Genomic DNA, 14922 nt, shown 5'->3' on the forward strand with positions numbered 1-14922 from the left:
ACGCTACCCTAAAAGTCCTAGGGTATATTAGTTCAATATACACTTGAGAACTAATTTTATGCAGAATTGCAGCAAAAGGTATGAGTGCAAAAGTGCTAAGCGGTAAACAGTTTATTCTTACAGATTTTTGAGTTTACACAAAAATGTATTTATTATAGAAAATAAAATTGAACCAAAGACCTTGACGCTTGCGATCTTTCCCAAAATAATTATTTACAATATTATTAGTCATAATAATAATAATAATTAATGGTTGCAAACTAATTGGGGCATAGAAAAGAAAACAACTTTTCTATAGAATCTATAGTCAATATTTTAAATTGAAATGAAAAACTACCAGAAGTTTCAACAATATTTGACGGGTGTTGACAGATTTTTTTGAGAGGTTTTTTCGAAGAACTATAAATTATTCTTACAAACTTATTAGTTGACACAAAACTGTATTCATTATAGAAAATAAATTTGGTTGATTGATGACTTTGGAACAGTAAACAAAAAGATTTTCATTTACAACTTACAAAGTATAATTTAATATTTTAAATTAAAATGAAAAACTACAAGAAGTTGCAACAATTCGATACGGAATTGCTAACAGCAAACTACTTAAAAGCTTATTACTAGTCTGAATAAATATTTAATTAGAACTGATTAATTGCGAAATTTATTGTTGGGTGGTGTCGCAGTGGCGACAGTTCCTCCCTGGTTAAGTAGAGCCGTGAGCGTGGCATGAGATGAGCTGAGTGCGGAGCTGCTGCTGGCAATTAACTTGGCTTTCAGGGGATTGGTGGTGCTGCTGCCGACAACGGTTCCCTGTAAACAAGGCGATGCGGATGCGGCAGGCAGATCCTTCGACACTGAATCCTCGCCAGCTATGGGCGTCGTTGTCTGTTGGGTGGACTGTGCTTGAGGTGCAACTGGCACGCCCTGAAGCAGAGCATTACGCAAATGACTGTTGTTATTGCTGTTGTTTACAACTTGTTGCTGCTGCTGCTGCTGTGGTTGCTGTTGTTGTTGCTGCGGTTGCTGCTGCTGATTGTTGGACATAATAAACGAGTTGGTTATCAGACCACGACTCTTGATGTTCAGATCCACAAAGAACAATTTCATTTTCTGTATCATAGTCTCGGTTACATTAAATGTTAACATCATGCTGAGATCAATGTTGGTCTTGTGCCGATAGAGCTCATGGGTTTGCTGCAGCCGACAAACCTCGTCGTAAATGAGAAACAAGAAACGTGAGCTACGATTCTCGGCGGGAATAATCCCACGTGCCGATAACCACTCGCGATCCTCTGCATCAGGCAGATATCTTATGATCTCGGGATGCTTGCTGGCTAATCTGGCACCGCCCAGTTCCTTGCCATCGATACTAAAGCCAAAGGCCAGATTCGCCTGCACATCCAGCACAAACTTTGTGCTCGTTGAGATCTGTGCGGTATTCCAGAAAATCTGACGACGCACAGGCGTCGGCAAAGGTCCACTCACAATAGCTGTGCGTTGCAATTGCATTGCCTGTTGCTGTTGCAGCTGCAACTGTTGCTGCTGTTGGTGTTGTTGCTGCGTTTGTTGCTGCTGCTGCTGTAGTTGAAGTTGTTGTTGTGCTGGTAACGGATTTCCCGTGCAGGGCATAGGTTTGGCTGCTGCCACAGCATATCCCAAATTGTTGGCATACATTTTACTGCTATTATTGTTGCCATATTCATTGGGCTTCGCTGGTCGCTTAAGCGCCAATCGCTGCTGCTCTGTGCCCACTGTTGTGACTGATGCTGTGGCACGTTGCTGTCGCACAACAAAGTTTGTATACTGCGCCTTGGCATTTTCCAGCAAAGCACAGGAGGACATCTTTTGCAGTGTTTCCTCATTGACAGCGTGTTGACCAAGATTCTCCTTGATGTTGCCAAAAGCGGGCTTAAAGTAGTTCTAGAATATATGGGGCAAAGTTGTTTAACAATTCAATAGATTAATGCCATAACCTACGTTCATATAGCGCTTGATAATATCATTGACCTCCGCATCAAACGACTGCTGTACGCTAATCCTCAGCAGCTCCAGTGCCCGCATGGCAGACTCGGCGCTGCCGCCGCTTTCCGTATTGTGGACGCCGTTGTAACGTTGCCGGATGCGTTGCAGCATGCTCTCTGCCATGTCTGAGGTGGTTACATATTTCTGTAAAGGAATGCAAAAGGAATTTCAAGTAATATTTTTTGGAAGGTAATTAAGACTACACACCAGTGCGGGCTCTGTTCCATTTATAATCAGCGTTGTCGTTTCCGTTGTTGCTTCCGTCTCTGGCTGCTTGATGGGACTGGCCACACGTGTATCCATGGAGTGTGTGGTCTGATTCGAACAATCCGAGTCATCCGAGGAGGAATTTGCCTGCAGTGCAGCAGGCGAACGTTGTTGCACATCGCTGCTTGTTGTGTTGTTATTCGCTGTGCTTGCCGAATCGCTAAGAATTTTCCAGCTGCGCTGAATTACCATTATATATGAATTTTTTCCGATTTTCTTTTTAGATATTTAGTGTGTGCATTAATTTTCGCTGCGTTTGTTCAAGTGGCTGGGGTTTTTCTGGGCTGCCTGCTGGCCCAGGGACTAAAGTGTGCAAGACGCATGCGCTGAAGAGCCACCACCTGAACTCCAACCCCCCAAAAGCCATGGCAGCATTGGCAGCCGCTCAGCAGCTGCTGCCGACAGCTGATGCGGCTGGGGTGCAATCCATGTCCAATTCACCCAGCTCCAGACGTCGCTGGTAATCCAATAGACTGCGCAACTCGGCATATTCCTCAAGCTCATCCTCCTGTCCTTGGTCCATGCCAGCAGCAGCAGCAGCTTCTTCTTTCGCGGGTTCAGCAACCTTTCCACGCACTTTTTGCTGTTGCCTCTGTGCCAGCAACTTTTTGTCGAATTCATCCATATAAGTAAGCGCTGTACTTGGCTGATAATCCTCCGGCGGTATATAACTGGAATTTACAGGCAGATCCAGCACATCGGGCAGCATATAAGCAAATAGCCAACAGACCAACGGGGTTGTGCCACAGGTGTAACTTGCCTCCTTGTGGTAGAAGAGCATGCCATCTAGTTGTGGCTGATTTTCCTCCCACTGCGGATGCCTTTGCAGCACCTGATCCACAGCATTTGCATCCTCAAAGTCGTAGTAAGCTAGCAGCTTAAATGGTTTCTCATTGCGTTTGCTAACCTCACTCAACTCTCCGTGCTCATCGAAGCGTGAGCGCAACCAAAAGAAGCGGAAGTTGGCCTCGCAATCCAGAAGTTGCTGTTGGCCAAATGAGATTGCATCCAGCACATAGAAAGTGTCCACCTCCGGCACATACACACAATCCAGGACAGTTTTACATTTCTGCATGTGAGCATCTCCCGGCAACAATGTTCGCAGTTGCATGATGATTCTACCCGCTTTGTTGTGCACCTTGGTGCGTCCATTTGTGGCAATAACCAGACAACGCTTTCCTACTGGACACGGCAACAGCAGCCAATCACACAGGTTCTCTGGTCGATGACGCAGCCACTCAGATTGTTGCAACTTAAAGTGTTGTCCTTTTTTAGGATTGTTATTATTATTGTTAGTTGCACGCTTTCTGCGTTGTTTACGTGTTGCTTTGCTGTGCGTTGGAGTTTCCTCTGGCGCCTCCTCTTCCTCATCTTCTTCGTTTGAGTCGGGCACGTTCCGCGACGCGTCCTGCTGCAGTTGACGTCGCTGCTTTTGTTCATGCAGCAGTTGCAGTTGACGTAGTTTTTGCTGCTCGCCAACATCCACGCTCTTTTTGTACAAATCTTTATAATTTGAAGTCATATTTATTATGTGACAAACACAAGCGTGTTTACAATCGTTTATTCTAATATAAGCGCTGCCACCCTACAGAAATTTCCCGATCTGGCAACTTATTCTAATTGGGGCTGCCACCCTACAAAATTTTCCGATCTGGCAACTTGTTCTAATTTAATTTTAAAAAAATTTAGTTGCAACTTTGAAAATTTGACTAAATTGAAATTTTTCTAATTTTTGAAGCTAGAATTTTGAAAATTTTTGCAGAATTTTTGTTGGAATTTTCTTGATTTTATAATATTTAATTTTTTTTTTTTAGAATTTAATTTTTTACTTCTCTTAAGTAAACCTAACGAGTCTCAAACCTTCATTAAAATTTATAATAATTTTTTCCAATTTCGAATTTTAAATTTTCATCAAAATGTTAATTCATTTCAAAGTTATTACATTTTAAAATTTGAATCACTAAAATTTAAAATTTCGTCCGGTAAAGCTGCATGGTCACTCTAATAAAAGTGCTGCATTATATCGATATCGATATATATCGACATATATCGAAAAGCATCTCGATAGCAATATCAGCTGTTTTACCTATTCGCTTTTGCATTTGCTTTCCGCCGGTATTTCGTAACTTTAATTATTTCTTTTAAATCTTTAATGCAAACCAAACATGAATAAAGCCTCCCGTCTTTTTTGGCCAACTCTAGTCACACCAAAGAATGCTGTAGTGAAACAAACAGAGCAACTGTCACGCAGTCAAAAGGTAATAATGCAAATTGCCGGTCTATTATGAAAGCAGAAACAATACTGCAATTTTCATGTTTTTGTCAGCTTTTAACTGATCTTGGCCTGGTCAAGCCGGGCAGCAATGGCACCTACCAGTTAATGCCCATAGCCCAGCGTTCCATAGATAAATGCATTAATTTGGTGCAACGCAACATGCAAGAGGCGGGCGGCCAAAAGATCAGTCTTCCCGTCTTGACACCCGCTCAGTTGTGGAAGAAGAGCGGACGCCTGGATGGCGACATTTCCGAGTTCTATATGGTGCGCGATCGCAGTGGCAAACAGTTTCTAATGAGTCCAGTGAGTGAGTATGTGAATTGTATTAATAGTTTACGAATTAAATTTGACATATTCATATAGACCCATGAGGAAGCGGTTACGGCCATGTTGGCCACAACAGCGCCCATTTCCTATCGCCAGCTGCCTCTGCGTCTCTTCCAGATTGGCCCCAAGTTTCGGGATGAGCTCAAGTCACGATTTGGCCTGATGCGAGCCAAGGAGTTCCTCATGAAGGACATGTATACGTTCGATGTGACAATGGAAACAGCTAGGAATACTTATGCAACTGTTAGCGATGCCTACGAACGCTTCTTCAGGCAGCTGGAGGTGCCGTTTGTCAAAGTTGAGGCTGACACGGGTATGATGGGTGGCAGTTTATCACATGAATATCACTTCATTTCACCCGTCGGCGAGGATACGTTGCTGCAGTGCAGCAACTGTGGCTATGCCGGCAATGCCGAAGTCTTTGGCAGCGATACAGAGACTCCCAGCACGTGTCCCAGTTGCCAAGGCCCGCAGTTGAGTCGTGTGCGCGGCGTGGAAGTGGCGCACACCTTCCTGCTGGGCGATAAATACTCAAAGCCCTTGGGAGCCACGTTTCTGAGCACATCGGGCAAACCGGAGACGCTCGTCATGGGCTGTTACGGTATTGGAATTACACGCGTTGTAGCTGCAGCTTTGGAAGTGCTCTCCACAGAGCAGGAACTTCGTTGGCCCAAGCTGTTAGCTCCCTACGATGTCTGCCTCATTGGACCCAAGCAAGGCAGCAAGGAACAGGCAACAGCCGAGAGTCTAGAAAATGAATTGCTGCAAACACTAACGCAAATTTGTGGCCCTGAAGAAATCCTGCATGATGAGCGCAAGGAGCTGACGATTGGAAAGCGTTTACTGGATGCCAAGCGTCTTGGACACCCGCTAACAATTGTGGTTGGCGGCAAAGCTGTGCAGCAAGAGACGCCCAATCTGGAACTCCACGCAAGTGGCGCTGAGAAACTTGAACTGGATGTGGCGGAAGTGTTGAGCTTGGTGGCCAGGCATGTGCGGCACAAGCAAAAGCTGCTGCATGAACAGCAGGGAGAGCTAAGGATAAGTCAAACAATTGGCCATGTGCATTAACTTTATGCAATAAAGATAACAATAACTCAAAACAAGTCACAAATGTTGCAACCAGACTGATTAAACCACAATCAGCGAAGTGCTGTGCTCTCGGCTCTCGGCTCCCGTCTCTTGGTCATCTAGTGCTCCGTGTAGTCCGGCTCGGGTATTTGCGGATAGATCTGCACCTGCTGCTGTGGCTTGCGGGGTGGTGGCGGTGGTTTGGTGATCATGCTCGTATAAGACCAAGGCATCTGATTGCGCAGCTCCTGATTGGAACTGACACGTGAGTTGCTTGGCTGAGCTGGGTACATTTCCGAATAGCGACTGTTTAGGGCCGATCCTGAGGCGAGTTGTTGCACCGCCGGCGAGGTGGGTCGCGGGGATGTGGGGTCAGTGGGTGGATAGTTGAGTTGATCCGGATGCGCATCTGTGGTGCGATAAGTATTGATATCTGGCTGAGGTTGAGGTTGAGGCGAGAACTGTTGTTGTTGTTGTTGCTGCTGCTGATGTTGTTGCAGGGGAGGCAACACCAAAACAGGCGATTGCAGCGTGGTCCGATCGTTTGGTGGATACTGTGAATCCTGTCTCATCATCTCTGCAGTCTGCGCTGGTATAATAAGTGGTGCCGGACGCACTTGCTCGGGATACACCGGCTCCATGACAACTGAAGGTGCCGCGGATGCAGCAGGTGCTGTTGGAAACTGCTCCTGCTCCACCATCATTACGGGCTGTGGGGTCTGCTGACGAGGTTGAATCTGATGGCTACTGCCAGAAGAAGCGGAGGAAGCAGCCGCCTGATTGGCCAACACATTCGCCAGAGACAGACAGAACATGCCTCCGATGAGGTTGAGCAACCAGATGAGCACCACACGGCAACTGAGGAGGGTCATCACCAAAGCAGGAGTGGAAAAGTAGACACCAAAGGTTTCCAAATACGTCATGATTTGATCAGGCATGTCCGCCGGAGTTTTTGCTCCAACAAAATTAAATGCATCTTGAAGCGACTGCAAAATTAAAAGAATTGAAGTAACTCCATGAAGTGTAAGTCCTTTCAGATATACTTACCATTGTCTTGGTTATGTCCAGTGCATGATAAACGGTGGCCACCACGTCCAGAATGCATCCAGCCAGGACGGATAGAAACCAGGGCCAATAGACGGTGCCAGAAATCAGTTTGGTGGTGGTAAAGCACAAGGTAACTGTGGAGATATTTGAAAATAAAACTGCATCTCAAACTGGCATGGAATGAATCTCTCATACTCACATATGATTAGGAATGAGGAGGCGACCCACAAGCCACTAACCACCGCATAGGTGATCATAAAGATGTACTCCCGATGTGTTACCGCAAAGGACTTGTCCCAGTCCATGCTCAGCTCGATTGATTGATCTTGACCTTGAACTTGAACCTGCATCGTCGGCGAACCACATTCCTCATCTGTAATGGATTTAATGATTTTTTAGTTAAGGATTAGTTCAATTCTCTTGGGTACTTACCCAAAAAGTAGATGAGATCCATGGCAAACTTGAAGGGTTGGCCAGTAATATCCGATGTTGTCTGACAATCCCGCAGTGTTATGCCCCATATCGAGAGACCCAGATAGACTAAACCTTGGGCCTGTAAAGGATAATTTAAAACAAACAAATTACCGCAATATATAATATACATATATGAAAAGATATTGGGTCATGGAATTTAAGATAAAGTATAATCTTTTATTATAACTATAATCATTATATATATAATCAATTCAATAAAAAATTATTACCTTATTAATATGATCAGTAAAAAGAAATTTATGAGCTTATGTTTTTTTGTACAAGTTTATAATAGATTTAAGTATTTAAGAAAAACTATTATGCTTAAATTCGTATTTCTTTTAAATCCACAAATATTTTATGTATATTATTATTTTAAGTTAAGTTATTGTACATAGGGATAATACTAATCGTACAAATATTTAGAAAAAATCTAATTATTTGATATGTTTTTTAACTCCGAAATAACATAATTATTTCAGAACATAATCATTTCCATTTCAAAACATTTATATACCACTATTTCTTACAGAGGACACAATAAAAACAATGACTGTTTGATTAGTCTGATACTTCGTCTTTATCTGTTTGATGAGTAATGTGGGTTATTATTGTACTTAACAATGTTTTGCAATAAAATATCGTGACTTGTTTTAATTACGAGGTATTTAACAAATAGAGGAGTTCCCTGCTGAAGATGGAATTGCAGAAAGTATTTTTTGTTTGACTTACCAATATGACAACTGCCATAAAGAGTATAAAACACTTGGCAAATCCCACGCTGACTCCAGCCATGATCTTGTTGGTATTTTAGTTAGAATGTCACTCTATAGAGTTTGCACCTTAAATTTGGCCAAATAGTCAAACTATGATCTATTACCTTGCTTTCCTTCAACGACGATAAGAATTCGACCGCAATACCTTTGGGTTATAAATTCAATTAGAAATTACTATGAGATTGGCAAAATTAAGTATCTTATCAGTTTAATGAGTTGCGAGGGGAATTTGGGTAGTCCATATAGATACACAATATTTTTTATTCATTTTTCATTTATTTAATGTTTGCACAATCACAATTCGAATGAGTCACACTTAATTTGCACTTGAATGAATTACACGGAAACTCAAATAAAATAGAATTTATATAGAAACAGACTCGAATACGCATGAGTCGGGCCATAAAGAACAGTTGTTGAATGTTGGCTCTTATCTCGCTTACCGTTAGAACTCTACGTCTTTTAGCCCCGATCTGATATGGCTAATAGAGGCTTGTGGAGAAGCGTAGCGCATTCGCTGGCTGCTTCTCTTGGACTGCAAGCAGGTTCAGGTAGCAATGGCAACTTGCGGCAGCAACTCATCCATTCAATGGCCATCGACAATTGTTGCTGTTGTTCCTGCTGCTGCTTCTCTTCTGGCTCTTTTGTTCTTTTCGGGCATTGCGATAAGATAAAGCTAATGAAGTTTTAAGGGTAAAACTTGCTATCAAAAATTATTCAACAAGAGTAACAGCAAACAACAACAACTAGTCATGACTAGGCCAGGGGCAGCCAAAGCTCAGACAAACGAGTAAATGTTCGAGTACTCGTATTTTGCGAGTTTGAGTACTCATACTTGCACTCGCACTCGCATTCGTATTACAAATTGAATACGAATGTACATGCTGCTTATCAATAGGCCAACAAACGCCTCTTATCTGATACTTCTTTATAACATGCCTAATTCATATGTGCGAGTATTATATTGATAAATACTTAAATAAATATAGGCTCTGAATTTGCGTGCGCCTAAATATTAATAGCAATTTGTGCTTATTTTAAATGATAAATGACCTGTAGCAAAAGTAAATATTTTTGTTATTTAACTGCGATTAATTGTCTTAAGTAATTGAGAAATTTTTGCACCACGTTGCGTATACTTAACGGTCATGTGGGCAACTCTGAGTTCGCTCTCCTTTCGCTCTCTCTTCTCCTTTTGCTCTCTTCTGCTCTGCAAACGATGTTTGCGCTCGTGCTCGTGTGTTTATCAATTCTCGATCGTGTTCTGATTGATATGCGTGCTCTCCCAGGGAAAGAAAAGGGCAGGGAAGAATCCGTGGAACACATGTACTTCTGGGGTATTTCTGGGTTATTCAGATTCACATTGGATGACTCAGTCAATACACAAGACGGTGCAATGTGCGCATTAATTGCACCCCTTTATAAAAAAGATATCAAGTGTCATGTTGATAAAGTTCAAAATGGGGAATTACTTGCAGAGATCTTTATTGAAATAAAAGTGCTAATTATTCAAAAAGACTAAGCAAACATTAAAAGAATTTCTTATCAATGTTATGTGGTAATTAGGTATTTTGGGTTTTTTATGTTTTTATTGTTCACTCAGTGTATTATACATTTCCCAAGAAATATCTAAATAAAAAACGTACTTGTACAAATCTACATATTTAAAATCGATCATTGAGTCAATTGAAAATAAATATGTAAAAATGTATCACACTTTTAAAATAAATTGATTATTATTTAATATAATGACATATCTAATAAATTAAAGGTAGATTTTCCATATTAAAAAAACGAATAGTGAATAAAACAGTAGGTAAGTATTTTTAGTTATACTACTGATAAAAGTAAGTTTTTTTAAATTAAAATTTATTCAACTGAAAAACTTACTTCAATTAAATTGTAAATATTTATATTACGTTAAATAAAATTATATTTAAGATCAACTGAAACTCTCCCTGAAGCCTTTCTCTATGCATAATTTATGACAAATTGATGACTTGATGCAATGATTACATTTCCAATTACTATTTAAATTATTGGCCTCACCAAATTAGCACTTTTTTGGCATACACACAAATTTCGCATGAAAGCAAATTCGCAATAATAATTTAATAATAAAGTGTAAACACTCCTACATAAATTGGCCAATATTTGAGTAACCCAATTGAAGGCTGTATCGGAGAATACGAAAAGTTGACTGATAACAATCAAAAGAATGCATACTAGAATACTCTGAGAGCTTTGCATAGAAAATAAAGTTCGCAGCAGAGAGTTTTCCATTTCCGAAGGCATTTTCTATCACTGAAAAACTCACATGGATGGGAAAATCGACATGGTTGAATGAATCGTTGGCTTTGTTTTATGCGCAGTTTAAAGCTGAAACTAAAAACTGGAAACTGGACGCTGAATGTGATCCAAAGTCGGCGAGATTTATTTGTCTCAACAATTAGAGCCTCAAATTTCGGACAGCCCCGGAAAACCCGTTGTGCCCCCCACATAGCAGTTCCGATCCAATCCAATCCCATTGGACGAGCGTGCGATTCGATACGATATTTTGTGTGAATTTCAAATTTAAATAAAGAGGCGTCAGTTTGTTGGGCTTTAGATCAAATCACATGACTTTAATTGAACTTGGCGTGACATAAATATGTATGTGTGTGTGAGTGAGTGAGTGAGATATGCGATGGCTAAGACTAGAATGAGATGCTGTCTCTAGAGTCTAGACTCGAGCGGTGAGAATAACAGGCTCAGCCTCTACTTCGGCCACCTTCTCCTTGAGCTTCTCCTCCACCTGCTTTAGGGGCTGCTCAGTGGTGGTGCTGGTGGTGGTGGTGGTGGTGCTGCTGCTGCTGCTGGAGCTGCTCTCCTCCCTCTGACTGCTGCTGGTTGCCTGCTCTGTGGTGCTGGAGGTCACCACCTCTGGGTTGAGGCTGGTGCTCTGCGCCTCGATGCTTTCCACAGGTGCTGTCGAAGTTATTGAAGTCTTGGTAATGCTAATCTTGGTCTGCTTGCCATCGCTGCTGTCGTTGTTGGCATCCTCCTTGATGGTGGCCGAGGTGATCTTCGTGTGATGCACCTGGAAGGTGGGAATCAGTGGCACCGAGAGGCCAATGTGTGGTTGCACCGAAACACGATCGATGATCAAGTGTGCAGGACCACTTTCCTCAGATACGGGCACCTTCTTAGTGGTCTGCACCAGAATCTTGCGCTCCTGGGCATCCTCAGGTGTTGCAGCCACTTCAGGGGCAGCCACAACCTCATGAGCACGCTTGGCAATGCTGTGTTCGTTGCTCTCCGCCAGCTCGGACTGACCTGGCTTAATCTCATCCACTTGGGAGTCGGGAGCACTGGCGCCGTTCAGACTCAACGCGGACTGAAACAAACTGTTCTCCAGATCGCCAATCAATGTTTGGAATGAGATCTGCTTCAGTTCACCATCGGGATTGGCCAGCACCTGACGCTTGACCACATCCTGCTCCGGCGCCTGCTCCACAGCCGCATTTTTCAGCAAGCCAGGAAAGAGATCGTTCAGGTCGAAGGGAGCGGCAAGGCTAGAGGATGTCAAAGCTGCCAGCAACTAAAGAGACATAGAGACATCATTAGTTGATGATCTCAGGCAGAAACTGCTGCTACTCACAGTGAAGATCAACGTGTACTTCATGGCTCAGTTGATGTGGTTGTTGCTTCGGCTGCTGTTGATTTGAATTGAGAGTTGTTGGCACCACAAAGTCCAGATTGATAATAAGTTCGTTGACGAGCTGAGTGCGACTTTTTAAAGTTAACGCCGGCCGTCTAAAAAAGTTTCAGCTAAGCTTTCAGTTAGCACCAACGAAACGTGGCCCGAACCGTGTCCCATACTCGTATTTTGCTAACTTGTTTGCGCGTGCGTTTGATTCTCTTTGAAGACCTGCATATTCTCCTTTAATATCATTTTAATTATTGTTATTAATTTTATTTCTTCTTTTCATTTAGATGTTCTTTTTTGGGTTGTTAGTAAATTAATGGTAATAAATATAACCTTCATATCATGGGATTAGTTGGTATCTGACTCAAGGATTATAGATTGGAGATCTTATGAGCTGCAGGAATGACCATGCAAAATTAACTTAACATTTTCATCTGTGATTTAGACAAATAACACACAATGCTAAAAAGGCAGCCAAATTAACATTATTATCAAGAGATTGTTATAAATCAATTTATTTTTTATTTGTTTCCACGAAAATGATTAAGTCTTTATTTGTGTTTACTGGGACTTTTTGGTGTTTGTTATTTTTACTTTTTGGCGCAGTGAAATTCGCGAAAAGAGAATTAATCTGTGTTGTTCACGTGAAGTGTTTTTCACTATTCGAATCTTCTTGGAATCCATTGCAGTCTTCTATATGAAACTCTTTCTAATATCACATAATTGGAACTCAGTCAGCAGGAAACAAATGTGCGAATTGATTTTGAAATTTTCCATTCAACTGATTAAGTTGAAAGATTGTACATATGCCAACTGAAGGCACAGTTGGACAGTTTCAAATACCAGCTGGCGATCATGAATGAAAAGTTGGGTTCCGTCTGGTTCAATAGTGCCACAAAGCAGCTCGAAGCGGTTGACTCTTGTGTGAAATGTGTTTAAAAAGGCGATGCCGGATGAAAATTCAACTCTATTAATTATAATTTCGCTAATAAAAAACATATAATTAAAATTATTATTTATTAATTTTTATAAAATCTGCAGCTAAAATAAACATTTTTAAATTCTTTACTTGACCTTGTAGAGCAATAAATGTACAGTTAATTGTTTAAATAAAATACATGTGCGACGCATGAGTAATATCTTTAAAAATTATATGTAACATATTTGTTAAAAGATTGGATTACAATTGCACAAGAGTGTTAAACGGTCTAAAATTATTCACAATGTTCTGTAACTATTTACGTCAATTTGCATTCGCTGCTTTTGGCATGTCACACGGGGCGAATGCGTAATTTGTGTGCCCGTTCAAGCAGGCGCGTGTCCAGACCACATGCAGGCGAATGCGTCAGTCGGGGCGTAATGTTTATGAACCTATTTTTGGGCCAGCAGGCAGGTAAACAACAACTTTGCATCAACATAAACGAAATTCAATTGGAGGAGGCAATTTTACACCAAGCTGAGATTTGCGTAGACGGCCATTGTGTATTGATACAAAACGGGCACAATTAATTAGAGCCTGAAGTGGTGATAAAAACAATGCTAGCCACCCCTCTTCAACAGATCTCTCCCCTGAACCCAATGTTTGTACTTAGATACAGCGTTAGGTGGCAACAGGGAGGGGAACAACTGCCAAACCTGTCGGCCAATTAACAGGTGTCAATAATTACGCGGAATCGCGCTTCGGACTCGAAGTTGGCTATAAAAGCCGATGATCTGCACTAATTAGGCTCAAACACGCGAATACCAGAGTAGGGATCAGATCAGCAGACAACAGACACAGAGTTCAAGAAGCAGGCGGACAGCAGGCAACCATAAAGCGAGTCGCCGAGGAGCATCCACAGTTTTATTTACTATAAAATCCAAGAGAAAGAGTCTTTTCTGAAGACATGCAGACACAACATGCGATACTTGGAGCCGCCGTGCTGGGCATGCTTCTGGCCTTTGGCTGCACGCTGCCCGTGCTGGATGTTAGCTCGGGAATAGACAATGACACCATCGAACAGCTGCAGGCCAGCGTCAATGATACCCCCAAGAATCTGTAAGTACCAATGAATCTCTCCAATTCCAGCAATTATATGAAACTTGCATCGCTTTTAGTTATGTAGTCAAGGCGGTCGTCTATGAGATTGGCATTCTCACCGAGGTGGGCGACAATGAGACGGACTTTGAGAGCCAGGAGCGTGTGGATCTAACGTTCTACGATGCCCACACCAATCAGAGTCACATCGATCTGGGCAACATTCCACTGCCCATACAGACGAATGTTACCGGCCAAGTTTTGACGGGCATTGCCCCAGTTAACATTGGTGCCTTTAGCAGTCCACAGGAGCTGCTGCAGACGTTGCCACTCACTGGCAGCATTGTCAACATAACGCACAGTGATACCGCCTTCTATCAGCTGACCAAGTCCAATACAAGCGCCTTCGAGAAACCTCAACTGCTCAGCGAGGATGCGTTAGCCAAATTGACACATGCCGCACAACTCTTCCCATCATCAGGGCCTTTAAGTGGCTTTGGCGCCTCCGCTGCGTCCAATGAACTGGACTCGGAATCTGACTCCAACTAGAAAACTTACCCAAAATTAATCGAATTGAAAATTATAAACGTAATGCAGTGCGTTGTGCTCCACATAATACTATAATTAAGCATAGTTAACCTAGCTTTAAGTAGAACAGTAAAAGACTGGATGAGGACGAGATCGTTAGAACCATAGAAAAGGCTAGAAAACACACATTGACATTGCCATGGTCACAATATAATCACAAGGTTAAAATTTCGCTTTTTGTATTGTAAAAAAAAAAAAAATATGAAATAAAAATCACATTAGTACTAAGTAAATGCAACCACATGGTGTTACTTGGCGAACTCATGTGACTCCACGAGTCGAATGAGACTGCTAAAAGCTTTCCATATTCCGCTTCTCACCTGGCTCAATGAATGGGCTTGAAAACTTGCATACTATATTTCTGATTAAC

The 14922-nt window shown here is 42.0% G+C and overlaps 6 protein-coding genes across 8 annotated transcripts; 2 read left to right on the forward strand and 4 right to left on the reverse strand.

Moving 5' to 3' along the window:
• Positions 1-114: 114 nt before the first annotated feature.
• On the reverse strand, positions 115-2504 carry LOC117786227 (transcription activator MSS11). The gene is made up of 3 exons (XM_034624336.1): positions 2230-2504; positions 1978-2166; positions 115-1920 (listed from the first exon to the last, which is right to left on the reverse strand). Exons 1-3 carry the CDS (start codon positions 2479-2481, stop codon positions 649-651), a joined length of 1713 nt encoding a protein of 570 aa, XP_034480227.1. The 5' UTR covers positions 2482-2504; the 3' UTR covers positions 115-648.
• A 12-nt stretch (positions 2505-2516) lies between these two features.
• Positions 2517-3812, reverse strand: LOC117786228 (snurportin-1). The gene has a single exon (XM_034624337.1). The coding sequence runs from the start codon at positions 3809-3811 to the stop codon at positions 2675-2677; it is 1137 nt and encodes a 378-aa protein (XP_034480228.1). The 5' UTR covers position 3812; the 3' UTR covers positions 2517-2674.
• A 584-nt stretch (positions 3813-4396) lies between these two features.
• Positions 4397-5994, forward strand: LOC117787083 (probable proline--tRNA ligase, mitochondrial). Of its 3 annotated transcripts, none has more exons than XM_034625529.1 (3): positions 4397-4547; positions 4616-4871; positions 4928-4976. In XM_034625529.1, exons 1-3 carry the CDS (start codon positions 4455-4457, stop codon positions 4933-4935), a joined length of 357 nt encoding a protein of 118 aa, XP_034481420.1. In that variant the 5' UTR covers positions 4397-4454; the 3' UTR covers positions 4936-4976. The 3 variants fall into 3 exon arrangements, with proteins under 3 accessions (XP_034481420.1, XP_034481418.1, XP_034481419.1); XM_034625527.1 differs by having other exon boundaries at positions 4401-4547; positions 4616-4867; positions 4928-5994; XM_034625528.1 differs by lacking the exon at positions 4397-4547 and having other exon boundaries at positions 4856-4871; positions 4928-5994.
• Positions 5946-8804, reverse strand: LOC117787084. The gene is made up of 7 exons (XM_034625530.1): positions 8703-8804; positions 8364-8404; positions 8216-8308; positions 7442-7562; positions 7209-7382; positions 7010-7143; positions 5946-6948 (listed from the first exon to the last, which is right to left on the reverse strand). The coding sequence occupies exons 3-7, from the start codon at positions 8276-8278 to the stop codon at positions 6082-6084; spliced, it is 1359 nt and encodes a 452-aa protein (XP_034481421.1). The 5' UTR covers positions 8279-8308; positions 8364-8404; positions 8703-8804; the 3' UTR covers positions 5946-6081.
• Positions 8805-10852: 2048 nt separating this feature from the next.
• On the reverse strand, positions 10853-12054 carry LOC117788367 (probable family 17 glucosidase SCW11). Its single transcript, XM_034627121.1, has 2 exons — positions 11900-12054; positions 10853-11839 (listed from the first exon to the last, which is right to left on the reverse strand). Exons 1-2 carry the CDS (start codon positions 11921-11923, stop codon positions 10982-10984), a joined length of 882 nt encoding a protein of 293 aa, XP_034483012.1. The 5' UTR covers positions 11924-12054; the 3' UTR covers positions 10853-10981.
• Positions 12055-13668: 1614 nt separating this feature from the next.
• LOC117789045 lies at positions 13669-14790 on the forward strand. The gene is made up of 2 exons (XM_034628047.1): positions 13669-13985; positions 14045-14790. The coding sequence occupies exons 1-2, from the start codon at positions 13834-13836 to the stop codon at positions 14511-14513; spliced, it is 621 nt and encodes a 206-aa protein (XP_034483938.1). The 5' UTR covers positions 13669-13833; the 3' UTR covers positions 14514-14790.
• The last annotated feature ends 132 nt before the right edge of the window (positions 14791-14922 follow it).

This window comes from Drosophila innubila, assembly GCF_004354385.1.
Source record: "Drosophila innubila isolate TH190305 chromosome 3L unlocalized genomic scaffold, UK_Dinn_1.0 0_D_3L, whole genome shotgun sequence".
In the NCBI taxonomy this organism is placed as follows: Eukaryota; Metazoa; Arthropoda; class Insecta; order Diptera; family Drosophilidae; genus Drosophila; species Drosophila innubila.